Genomic DNA, 14132 nt, shown 5'->3' with positions numbered 1-14132 from the left:
TTCAGAAGACGGGTGAACACGAAACATTCCTCGAGGGAGGAGACACAACCGCTAAGATAATATGGTCCTCCTCCGGATTGTCATGGTTGGTGCTGATGATAACTTCTGCGAGAGCCGTATAATGCGTGCGTACTACTTCATGCCACCCTGCCTTTTGTTGCTGTTGTTGACCATCTTTCAAATCGCTATCGCTTGTATTCGAGTTCTTAGACACTCTTAGGGAGATCAAAATTGAGTGACGTCATGCGTTACGGCTCGGACGGCAACCACCCGCGCCGACTGCGATGTGAGATAGACACGCCTTGTCCTTAGTTAAGGGCTCGACCGTCGTATTCGAGGATCAGCCACATTTTCAAACTCAACTTCAACTTCGACATTCTCCATTTCCCCCTTCCATTAGCGTTATTCTTCCACCTCCAGGAAACCAGAGAGATGTAACTCCCGCTCGAGGACGCGCTTTGGTGCTGCCCCACATAAATGCTGGCTAAGGCGTCCAGCTGCCACTCAACAATGATTTGCCCTGGACTGCTGCCTCGTACTGCTCGTACTGAGTACTTGGTCCACAGTGCTGGCAACCCAGCTACCCCAGCAAGGCCCGGCGGCTTTGCCCATTCGGTGCCTGTCCAACTCAAAAGGCCATCGGACGGCTTGGCCCGCAGTACACTTTCATTGCGATCTGCCGCTGGCTGCTAGTTGGGGCTACCCTAGCTTTTGTGGAGGAATCTCGCTTCCATGGTCCTTAGGTGACGTGAATAGAAGTCATGTCATGGCCAGCTTATTACCCCCAACTCCATAACGTTCTTTGTCGCCTTCCCCAACTTTGCGGAGATGTCGCGTTGTGGGGAAGCCAGGTAGGGGGGTTCGAACAGTATTAGCATGCGGGTTTTGAAGACCAGACTCAGATGACTACTCAGAAAAGTATCCATCCTGCACCGTGACCTCCAGGGCCAAAATATACCCCAACTTCGTTAAATGTCTCGCCGACGGGCGATATCGCTTATTTCACTATACCCTTTACTCGGGGTAAAGGGGTTGGTTATGAAACTGCCGAATCTTGGAGAAACTCAGAGCAACCACCTATTCCAGAACACCCTTCCAGACCTTTGCAGAAGCTGGCATAAAAACTGCAGCTGGACATGGACCCCAGAACAATCGCCTGAACAGCTCTTTTTCAGCTTCAGGAACCTTCAACATGGGTGCAGCGAACAAGTACAATTTTCTCGTCGTCTTCTTCGTGACGTTCGGGTCTCTGACTTATGGGTACAACTCTGCAATCATTGGCGCTGTCATTGGCCTGCCGTCTTTCTTCCAGTATTTCAATATTGACATCAAGTCAAGCGGTGGCTCTCGAATCACTGGGGGTGAGGGTTCAAAGAACCAGACATTGAACGATTTATAAAATGTGGCTGACTTTTTGTGCTTAGCAACAAATGGCCTCTTCGCAGGAGGAGGATTCATAGGCTGCTATCTCATCACCTGGCTGGCCGACAAGGTGGGCAGGAAGAGGTCTATACAAATCACCGCTTGTATTTGTATCGTTGCAGGTGCCCTTCAGGCCGGATCAGTTCACATTGCCATGTTCTTGGTCGCTCGTTTCATGATGGGAATGGGAGTTGGCATGGTCAATGTCATCACGCCACTCTATCAGTCAGAAGTTTCCCCTGCCCACTCACGCGGAAGAATGGTGGGTAGCCACGGGTTTATTCTCTGCGTCGGATACGTAAGCGTCTCCCTTCCTCCATCTCGCTCTTTCTCACTCCGGATGCAGGGACTGGCGGGATGGACAGGCTATGGCTGCTATTTCTTGAAGAACCAAGTGGCTCAGTGGCGTCTCTGCCTAGCCCTCCAAATTGTCCCACCCCTCTGTCTTTTGATCGGGTCTCCATGGCTTCCTGAGTCGCCTCGATACCTAGTGGCAAACGATATGCAAGAGCAGGGTTTCGAAATCCTTAAACGATTGCACCACCAACCAGAGGATGAAGACGACACTATTGCCCGCGAAGAGCTCTATCAAATCCGTCAACAACTGGACCTAGAAAAGCGCGAAGGCTGGAGACAAGGCTGGGTTAGGGGCTGGGTTCTCTTGTTCTCCAGGAAGTCGTACCGAAAGCGCTTGCTCTTCGGATTTCTCCTTCTGTGAGTTTACTCAGACGACTATCTCTTCATCTGTTATAAAGAATACAATCCATTCAAAGGTTCGCGGGTTGACTGATAACCTGCGATCCGGGTCGCCACCACTGAGATGAAGACATTTGCTGACAATAGGTTGACTATCACAGTGGTTTAGTTCAGAGTACAGGTATTGCTGAAACAAATGAAGCACCTTTTCACTTCACTAAAGTATTTTAGGTTGCTTGGTCATAAACAACTACCAAGTCCTTCTTTACAACGGGCTCAGTCTGTATGGGGCAATGCCTCTCATGCTGTACGCCCTCTGGGATACCTGGGCCGCCTTCATGAACTTTGTTAATGCTCTTCTACTCGACAAGGTCGGCCGCATCCCAATTATGGTTGTTGGACAGGTATGCCACTTGGTGATTTTTTAAGAGCGACTACTGATGTGTTAGATTGGCTGTTCCGTCTCCGTTGCTGGGTTTACTGCTTGTCTTGCAAGATATGGCGGAACAGACAACCGAGTCGGAAATGGATTTGGCGTCTTCTTCCTCTATTTGTGTATGTCTTCCTCCAATCTATATCCCCGCTCTCCAGCTGACTCGAAAATAGTTGTGACTTTCTTCGGCGGCTCGATGGACGCTTCATCTTATGTCTACTCTTCTGAGATCTTCCCGACTTCTATCCGCGCTCAAGGCGCCGGATTCAGCGTGTCTGGTTTGTTCGCTTTCAGCTTGATATACACTATGTGTGCCCCCGTCGCTTTCAACAACATCGGCTGGAAATACTACCTAATATTTATTATTGTCCCGCTGTTCGGAGCTACGATTATGGCGCTGTTCTACCCAGAGACTAAGGGTCTAGCACTCGAAGAAGTGGGGAAGAAGTTCGGTGATGAGATTGCTATCGACCTCACTCATCTCTCGGCTGAAGAGAGGGCTAGACTTGACAAGACTCTAGTTAATGCAGAAGTCGTGGAGATGGAGACTAAGGCTTAGGAAAGTCGAAAGTCGAAAGCTACTGTAGAAAGAAGTATATAAATTCTCATACCCTAGTATTATGGATTCGGTTAAACATCGGAAGGACGGACGTCTAATACATCGAAGAGTAATTAGGTCACTAACTAAGAGGTGCGACTTAAGGAGTGCATCTATATTACTAGTACACTTCCCACATAAGAGGCGCACCCTTCCTTCTCTTATACTTTAAGTCGTATATAATATCGACTCTATACTATAGAGATATTTTATATATACGCTTATCGTTAGATTCTACCTACTTACTAAGAAATCTCTAATATTTTTAAAGTATTAACTCTAAGTCGGTCGAAGTAAGCGATAAGCGTAAGATACGTAGAATATTTATCGACGAGAGAATAACTACTTACTCTCGGTCGAGGAGTATATCTACGAGTTAGTTATAAAGCTAAATTATTAGACACAGCCTTGCGGAAGACCGACTACGAGTCGCACGGGCCCGACTCACCACGCTTATTGGACACTTAGAAGGATCCACGAAGGAACAAGGCTAGGTTATGTGATATGCCCTGTTGGCTCTGTTGGCCCTGCCGGCTCTGTCAACAGAGCGCACAGAGCGCATAGAGCGCACAGAGCGTAAGCATTATATATACACCCTCACTACCCTAGATAGTTGCACTCTCTTTATAGCCAACTTATGTTATCTACTGGACTATATAGTTCTTAGTAATAGAGAACCCTGCTCATACCTTGTGTCTTCCTCAACCAGCTTATACTATCCTAGGATTGTTGCTGAGAACCCTAACCTAGTTAGGATCAGTAGAGATCCTTAACACTTTAGCTACCACCCCCGTTGCGGAAGGCAACCCATATAAGCAGACCGAACCGACCCGCCTCACCTATAGACGAACTTACGCAACGTACTGCACGACTATCACTCAACGATAACACGATGTCGATAACCTCGAGTGCACCAAGACTAACACTAAGCACCCTAAGAACTACGGCCAGCGCACTACCACCGGCGTACGGGACAAGTGTGGTAAGCTCATCCAGAGACGTACCATTAATAGTTAGTAAAGGGAAGATTAGTAACCCACCTAAGCCCTTTAACGGCGTGGAGTCTAAGCTTATACCCTTTAGTCACTATGTGAATATGTATATTCTAATGAACCCCACTAACTTCCAGAACGACTTATAGAAGATTCTTTTTATAGGAAGCTATTTCGAAGAAGACGCTAAGACATGGCTTAGACCCTTTATTAAGGATTATATAGAAAACGAAGGAGACGACAGGGAAGACGAAACTATTAATCTATTCGAAACGTTCATAGAGTTTAAGGAAACGATAAAGCTAGTATTTAGAGTAAAGAATGAGAAAAAGAAAGCCTAAAAGAAAATAGTGAGCCTCTAATAGACGGGATTAGTTTAAGAGTACGCGATAAAATTTAGAACACTAAATATAGCTCTAGAATAGTAGAATAACATTACTATTCCGATCTTTAGAGAAGAACTAAAACTAAAGATTAAGTGGGAACTACGACATCTTAAAAAGACCACCCTAGAGAACTAAATTACTACCGCTATTAAAGAAGATAACGATATTAAAGAATACCGATAATAAGAACCTTATAACCCTAGAAAGATATAAGCTACGAAGACTTAATAGATAAACATCTAGAAAAGACGTAAACCGTACTATAGACTCTAATCTATGAACCTAAGCTAGGCGTAGAAACGGCGAAATAACCTTAGAAAGAATAAACTAAAGGAATCTTTCGGAAAAAAGAAAGAGATTATCTACTATAGCTGCGGGAAGCTAGGACACTACGTAAAGAAATATAAATAGAAGAAGAAGTAGATCGCTACCGTAGAAAAGTAATCGAAGTAGGAGAAAGTCGTTAAAACAGCCCTAGAAGTTAATATAGCTAAAGAAGAATATATACGTCTAGGCGACTCTATAGATTAAGGGAAAGCGATCATTACGGGAATTACTACTAATAAGATCTATATTTAGACTAAGTATTGAATAAGAAAACTATACTCCGACCCCTACTATTTACGTCGAATTACGGAACATAATCACACGGTGTACGAACTAGACGAATTATCGGTAGATATAGAAACAATCTTTAAGATTTATATATACCGAAGTCGAGAATATTCATGGGCTAACACATACCTAGATTTTATACACGCACACTAAGGAGAAAATCCATAGAGATAACTACTAATCTAGATTTCTTCCGATGATACGACGTCACTCGAATATAATATAGCTAATTCTAAATACGACTTAGACCCCGATTACACTAGAGAAAGCTAAATATAAAGATCTAAAGAATCCCTCACGAAGAAAGAAATTAGATAATTAATTCGAGAAGCCACTAAACGAGTTATAGCGACGATAGCGTAGACGGAATAGATTATCCGCGAAGTAAGGGAGGCTATAGACTAAGAAGAGGCCTTCCTACGATCTCTCACCGAAAGAGATATCCTAGATATCGCTAGAATAACGAGACTTTTAGAAGAAGAAGTTCGCGAACGAATTAATTACATAAGGATTATGAATTAAGTAGAAGCCGGGGTATAGATAACTATACGCGTATATCGGGAACGAGGAGTTCTAGTCCCACGATATATCGAAACTTTACTTAACGTACTTATCGCCGGACTATTTCCTTATAACCGCGTTTATAGTTATTTACTCCGATTAATTCCACACCTCCACGAGCAGTATCTCGACTATTTATAGCCCGAGAAGCTAGGTATAACGGCTATCGAAGTATAATAGACCTACACCGAGTTAATCTAACGTTGTGGCGATCATAACTACGACGTATTATAACCTTAAGATGAAAGAATAAACCACCTCCACTGGCTAAAAAACTAGGTTAATGAGAGAATAAGAGGCACCTATATCACCGAAAGTATACTCTTAGAAAACGTTAGCGCTAGAAGATTAATAGTAAAGGCGTACGTTTAGTTAGGATTAGAGAAGAAAGACGAAAGTTAAAACTCGAAGTGAATACGGTTATGAGATCTAACGCTAGGGCTATATTTCTTAGAGAGACACTTAAAGATTAAGAAGTTAGTATCCTAATAGATTTAGAATGTACGGGAAACCTCGTACACACGAGGGTAGTAGAGAAGCTATAAGGCTAGAAAGTTCTAAGGCTAAAATCTAACTTAATTACTGAATTCGATGGAATAATTATGACATAATTTACGCACGAGCTAAAAGTAGTGCAACTAACGATCGATGATCACTAGGAAAAGCTAGATCTTAATATTATGAATATAAAATACGATATAGTTCTTAGAATACTATAGCTAAAATATTATAACCCCGTTATTAACTAGACTAAATCCTAGGTGCGGTTCGATAACTACGACCACGATAATAAAACCCCAGAAATAGAAATGGGGGCGGTATAAACCCACGTAAAGAAAACGGTCTAGGTGCGACCGGCACGAGTTTTTAATAATGCGACTATGGGATGTCCACTACAATACGTATACTTAAAATCAGTGTTCGAGAAAAAGATAAGAACTAATGCACTACTAGAATATAAGCCATAGAACTACGAAATATATCTTTAGGAGGGAAAATAACCTATATTCGAATCTCTCTACTCTCTATCGAAAAAAGAGTAAGTCGCTCTACGAGAATATCTTAAAGAAAATATAGCTAAAGACTACATTCGACCATCGGAATTAGAAGTAGAATATTCGATTCTATTCGCTCTAAAGAAAGATGGAAAACTTCGATTATATGTGAACTATCGAAAGCTTAATGATATTACTATTAAGAATATCTATTCGCTACTACGAATCGATGAGCTATAAGACCGGCTAAGAGATACTAGATACTTTACGGTACTCGATATTCGAGACGCGTACTACCGTATACGTATGAAAGAAGGCGAGGAGTGAAAAACGACTTTTAGAACTCGATATGAATTATTCGAGTACTGTGTGATGTTATTTAGACTCACCAACGCCCTAGCAACGTTTTAGGCACTAATTAACAATGTATTAAGAAAATACCTTAATATATTCTATGTCGTATACTTAGATAATATATTAATCTACTCTAAGACCTATAAGAAGTATATAGAACACGTAACGAAGGTGCTAGAGACCCTTTAGAAATACTAGTTACCGGTTAAGCTAGAAAAGTGTGAATTTCATAAAGATAGTGTTAAATTCTTAGAATATATAGTTACCCGAGAAGAACTTAAGATAAACCTCGATAAGGTTAAAAGTATATTAGAATGGCTAGAACTAACCACACTAAGGAAACTATAAGCGTTCCTAGGATTCGCTAACTTCTATCGAAAGTTCATACGAAACTACTCGCGAATCACTACACCCCTAATAAACCTAATAAAGAAAGGAGTCGCGATCTTTACTTTAATAGAGCTTACTAAATAGACGATTAAGAATCTTAAGAAAGCGTTTACTAAGGCCCCGATTCTTACGATCTTTAACTTAGATCTATAGACACTCCTTAAGACGAATGCATTAGATGGCGCGATCGCTACGGTCCTCACATAGGTAGAATAAGACGAGAAGATTAGGCTAGTCGCCTACTTCTCACGAAAAATAATAGAACTAGAGCTTCACTACGATATTTACGATAAAGAATTACTCGCTATAGTGAAAGTATTTAGATATTAGAGAGTATATTTAGAAGAATCTAAATATTTAGTGAAGGTCTATTCGAATTATAAGAACCTTTTATACTGAAACACGACTAAAACACTTAATAGAAGATAAGTGCGATAGATAGAAATACTCGCTATACATAACTTTAGAATCTACTATATTAAAGGGAAAGAAAACGACTAAGTAGATATTCTTAGTCGACGACCAGACTATATAAAGAATATAAAGCTAACCTTATTAACTTTACTACGATAAGAGGGAGAATACCTTATATATATATAACTAATGCTTACAGTAGTAGAAGTAATTTTAGAAGAAGACGACTATCGATTTAATCTAAAAACTAATATAATAGAATATTACTTCGTAGATAGGGTGCATAATGAAGTTATACGCCTAAAAGTTATGAAGCATTATTATAACGACCTATTAATGGGACACCCGGGAGCCGATAAGATAATTAAGCTTATTACCCGACACTACGACCCTTAGAAGTATATAAGATAAGAGATCTAAGAATTTATTAACTAGTACGAAGTGTACGCGTAGACGAAGCACGCGAGACATAGACCCTACGGACTACTAAAATCGTTATAAGTCCCCGACGAAGCCTAGATATCTATTACATTCGACTTCATTACGAAACTACCTAAATTATAAGAACCCCTCACGAAAGTAACCTACGATAGTATACTAATAATATATAATAGATTAACGAAGTTCTCATACTTTAGACTATATCTTAAGAGATTAACAGTAGAAGAATTCGTATATAAATTTCTACGAATAGTCTTTACTAATCATAAAATACCGAGAGAGATTATTATAGATAGAGATAAGCTCTTTATATCTAAATTTTAGAAGACATTAATAGAGCTACTAATGACGAAGCATAAACTATTCACATCGTTTCACCCTTAAATAAACGATTAAATAGAAAGAACGAACTAAACTCTAGAATAATATCTAAGGATATACGTAAACTATAGTTAGATAAACTAGATAAGACTATTACTAGTTACTTAATTTTACTTTAATAATTATAAGTTAGTAATAGAAATAAGTCCATTCTTTACTAACTATAATTTTCACTCACGACTCGAAGAAGTTATAGACGAAAGTCTAAACTCGAGGGCTAAGAGTATAGCATTAACTATAAAAAAACTACACGAATAACTTAAGTTAGATCTATAATTTCTCATAGAAAGAATGGTAAGCTACGTAAATAAGAAACGAATTAAGAGACCGCTTCTAGAGAAGGGGGACCCCGTCTACCTTTTACGAAAAAACATTAAAACGAAGAGACTAAGCGCGAAGCTAGACTATATAAAACTCGGACCATTTAGAATTAAAGATAAACTTAGAGACGTTATATACCGACTAGAACTATTAAAGAATATGAAGATTCACAACGTATTTCACAAAGTACTTCTTAAACTAGCACCGCGGAACGCTAAAATCATCTAAACACTTCCGCTAGATGAGGAGATAATACCTAAGGAATATAATGTTGAGAAAGTTCTTAGAAAACGCGTTAGGCGCGGCTAGCCCTAATATCTAATTAAATAGTTAGGATACGACGAGTGCAAAAATAGCTGGGAATCGAAGACCAACCTTTCGAAGGAACTTCTAGAGAAAATAAGAAAGAATCACCCTAAGTGGTTCCCAACGCCAGTAAAGCATCTAGCTATTCATCGTCGAAGATAAACTCACGAGCTATCGGTAGCTTAGGTTCATTCGGCGTATACCCCTTCTCCCGATTAAGAGTATTTAATACCTAGAATTGCCGAACTATTATATTACTCTAAGCGCTAGTATATTCTTCTATTTATCGCTAATAGCTAGCTAGCCGACGCTCTAGCTTAGCCGACTCGGCTATAAACTTAGTAGCCTTAGTACGCACTTAGATCATACGGTCGCATAGTCTCCGGGCCCGCTTCGCCATCCCCTTACGAGCCTCACGGCAACGACTCTCTAATTTCTCCTTCTTCTTTTCTAGAGACTAAAACTCCTTCTCGGAATATTAACCATTATACTTTATATTTTTCCGAGTATACTCACTATAGCGAGAATTATCTTTTAGAAGAAAGTAGACGGAGGACGATCTAGTATAATTCGAATAAGGAGCTATAATTAAGAGACCTAGACGTTTTATCTTTTCAGTAAGAAGGCGGCGCTCGAGGAAACATTAGCGAAAAATCTTACGAATATCTAAGAAAGAAAGAAGAGAAGATATTCTTAGACTTAGATAAATTTAAGCTAGATAATGTTTCGCTTTTATATTATCGCTAAGATAAACTCTTAAAATAAGAGTTTAATCGAAGAGAGAATAGTATTAGACATAGTCTTACGGAAGACCGACTATAAGTCGTACGGACCCGACTTACTACGCTTATTAAATACTTAGAAGAATCTATAAAGAAATAAGACTAGATTATATAATATACTCTATTAACTCTATTAGCCCTACCGGCTCTATTAATAGAGCGCATAGAGCGTATAGAGCGTATAGAGCGTAAGTATTATATATATACCCTTACTACCCTAGATAGTTATACTCTCTTTATAGCTAACTTATATTACTTACTAAACTATATAGTTCTTAGTAATAGAGAACTCTACTTATATCTTATATCTTCCTTAATTAGCTTATACTATTCTAGGATTATTACTAAGAACTCTAATCTAGTTAGAATTAGTAGGGATTCTTAATATAAATTATACTAAGTAACTATTAAAGATCTACGTAACGCAGTAGATATAAAGAAATTAAAGTAGTGTTAGAGATTTCTTAGTAAGTAGATAAAGTTTAGCGATAAGAGTGTTTAAATATCTCTATAGTATATAATTAATACTATATATAACTTAAAGTATAAGAGAAGAAGAAATACACCTCTTATATAGAAAGTATATTAGTAATAAAGATATATTCTCTAAGTCGTATTAACGCTTAGCCGATAATCTAATCGTTATTTAAGATATTAGGCGTCCGTCGTTCCGATGTTTAGTCGAATCCGTAATACTATCTTCCCCTTTAGACTTCTCGTTCCTAAGAAGCTATAAGTAGTATACTCATCGTACCCATCTCGTATATATTTTTATCTATAATGAGCCTTTAGATTAGACCTTAGTTACGGTTAAGAATTACTTTATCACTACAATAGTCTATTAGATAAAACTTAAAAGATAGACGACTTAAAGATCTATAATTAGCTCTCAATCGTTAGATATTAATATTCTTATAATGTAGTATCGTTAGCGAGCGATAAAGTAGACCGCATTTCGTAGTTAGTTTATATTTCTACTAAGTATTATAACTAAAACCTTAATTAGAAAAAGTCTTATTACGATTAATACTAAATCTCTTCGAGGTTTTAGTTATCGTCTTTCTTCTATCTACGCTATATATTTAATCTTATATTTCCCGAAGTATAACGAGTAGTATAACGAAGAATAAAGATGGCCGGCCTCGTAAGTACCGGGATAACGAGGTACTTCGAGCTAGCCGTATATTAAGGATCCCTACTAATTCTAACTAGGTTAGAGTTCTTAATAATAATCCTAAGATAGCGTAAGCTAATTAGAGAAGATATAAGATATAAGTAGAGTCCTCTATTACTAAGAACTATATAGTCTAGTAGATAATATAAGTTAGCTACGAAGAGAGTATAACTACCTAGGGTAGTAAGGATATATATATAATGTTTACGCTCTATACGCTCTATGCGCTCTATGCGCTCTATTAATAGAGCCGGCAGAGCTAATAGAGCTAATAGAGTATATTATATAACCTAGCCTTATTTCTCCGTAGATTCTTCTAAGTATTTAATGAGCGTAGTGAGTCGTACCTATACGACTCGTAGTCGGTCTTCCGTAAGGCTATGTCTAACACTATTCTCTCTCCGGTTAGACTCTTATCTTAAGAGTTCGTCTTAGCGATAATATAAAAGCGAAACACTACCCGGCTTAAATTTATCTAAGTCTAAAGATATCTTCCCTTCTTTCTTTCTTAGATATTCGTAAGGTTTTTCGCTAACGTTTCTTCGAGCGCCGCCTTCTTACTAAAAAGATAAAACGTCTAGATCTCTTAATTATGACTCCTTATTTAAATTATACTAGATCGTTCTTCGTCTACTTTCTCCTAAAAGATAATTCTCACTATAGTGAGTGTACTTAGAAAAATATAAAGTGTAATAATTAATATTCCGAGGAGAAGTTTTAGTCTCTAGAAAGAAAGAAGAAGAAATTAGAGAGTCGTTGCCGTGAGGCGCGTAAGGAGATGACGAAGCGGGCCCAAAGACTATGCGACCGTATAGCCTAAGTACGTACTAAGACTACTAAGTTTATAGCCGAGTTAACTAAGCTAGAGCGTCGACTAGCTAATTATTAGCGATAAATAGAAGGGTATACTCGCGCTTAGAGTAATATAATAGTTCGGTAATCCTAGATATTAGATACCCTTAATCGGGAGAAGGGGTATACGCCGAATAAACCTAAGCTATCGATAGCTCATAAGTTCGCCTTCGACGATGAATAGCTAAATACTTTACTAGCGTTAGAAATCACTTAGAATAATCCTTCCTTATTTTTCTTAGAAGTTCCTTCGAAAGGTTAATCTTTAGTTCCTAGCTATTTTTATATTCGTCGTATCCTAACTATTTAATTAGATATTGAGGCTAGCCGCGCTTAACGCGTTTTCTAAGGACTTTCTTAACATTATATTTCTCGGGTACTATCTCCTCGTCTAGCGAAAGTATTTAGATGATTTTAGCGTTCTACGATGCTAGTTTAAGAAGTACTTTATAGAATACGTTATAAATCTTTATATTCTTTAGTAGTTCTAGTCGATATATGACGTCTCTAAGTTTATCTTTAATTCTAAATAGTTCGAGTTTCGTATAGTTTAGCTTCGCGCTTAGTCTCTTCATTTTAATATTTTTTCGTAAAAGATAGACGAAGTTCCCCTTCTCTAGGAGCGATCTCTCGATTCTTCTTTTATTCGTATATTATACTATTCTTTCTATAAGAAATCGTAGATCTAATTTAAGTTATTCGTGTAGTTCTTTTATAATTAATACTATACTCTTAGCCCTCGAATTTAGGCTTTCGTCTATAACTTCTTCGAGTCGTGGGTAAAACCTATAGTTAGTAAAGAATGAACTTATTTCTATTACTAACTTATAATTATTAAAGTAAAATTAAGTAATTAATAATAGCCTTATTTAGTTTATTTAACTATAGTCTACGTATATCCTTAGATATTATTTTAAAGTTTAGTTCGTTCTTTCTATTTAATCGTCTATCTAAGAGTAGAACGATGTAGATAGTTTATACTTCGTTATTAGTAGCTTTATTAATACCTTCTAAAATTTAGATATAAAGAGCTTATCTCTATCTATAATAATCTCTCTTAGTATTTTATAATTAATAAAGACTATTCGTAGAAATTCGTATACGAATTCTTTTACTATTAATTTCTCGAGATATAGTCTAAAGTATAAAAACTTCGTTAGTCTATCGTATATTACTAGTATACTATCGTAGGTCACTTCCGTAAGAGATTCTTATAATTTAGGTAATTTCGTAATAAAGTTAAATATAATAGATATCTAGGCTTCGTTAAGAACTTATAACGGTTTTAGTAGTTCGTAGGGCCTATATCTCGCGTGCTTCGTCTACGCGTATACTTCGCACTAGTTAATAAATTCTTAGATCTCCTACCTTATATATTTCTAAGGGTCGTAGTATCGGGTAATAAGCTTAATTATTTTATTAACTCCTAGATATCTTATTAATGAGTCGTTATAATAATACTTCATAACTTCTAGACGTATAACTTCATTATATACTCTATCTACGAAGTAATATTCTACTATATTAATTTTTAGATTAAATCGATAGTCGTCTCCTTCTAAGACTACTTCTACTACTATAAGTACTAGTTATATATATATAAGATATTCTCTCTCTTATCGTAGTAAAGTTAATAAGATTAGCTTTATATTCTTTATATAGTCTAGTCGTCGACTAAGAGTATCTACTCGGCCGTTTTCTTTCTCTTTAATATAGTAGATTCTAAAGTTATATATAGCGAGTGTTTCTACTCATCGCACTTATCTTCTATTAAGTATTTTAGTCGTATTCCAGTATAAAAGATTCTTATAATTCGAATAGATCTTCACTAGATATTTAGATTCTTCTAAATACACTCTTTAATATCTAAATACTTTTACTATAGCGAGTAATTCTTTATCGTAAATATCGTAGTAAAGCTCTAGTTCTATTATTTTTCGTGAGAAATAGGCGACTAATCTAATCTTCCCGTTCTATTCTAACTATATGAGGACCGTAGCGATCACGCTATCTAATGTA

At 37.6% G+C, this 14132-nt stretch overlaps 1 protein-coding gene across 1 annotated transcript; it reads left to right on the top strand.

The window, feature by feature from the left end:
* Positions 1-1192: 1192 nt before the first annotated feature.
* On the top strand, positions 1193-3110 carry Z519_04333 (uncharacterized protein; the record flags this gene model as incomplete). The annotated part of the gene is made up of 6 exons (XM_016762079.1): positions 1193-1361; positions 1425-1720; positions 1769-2136; positions 2342-2522; positions 2568-2673; positions 2725-3110. 6 exons carry the CDS (start codon positions 1193-1195, stop codon positions 3108-3110), a joined length of 1506 nt encoding a protein of 501 aa, XP_016621026.1.
* Between the last annotated feature and the right edge of the window lie 11022 nt (positions 3111-14132).

Source organism: Cladophialophora bantiana (assembly GCF_000835475.1).
Source record: "Cladophialophora bantiana CBS 173.52 unplaced genomic scaffold supercont1.6, whole genome shotgun sequence".
In the NCBI taxonomy this organism is placed as follows: Eukaryota; Fungi; Ascomycota; class Eurotiomycetes; order Chaetothyriales; family Herpotrichiellaceae; genus Cladophialophora; species Cladophialophora bantiana.
The sequence above is the reverse complement of the archived record's forward strand: the minus strand, read 5'-3'. Positions and strand labels throughout refer to the sequence as shown.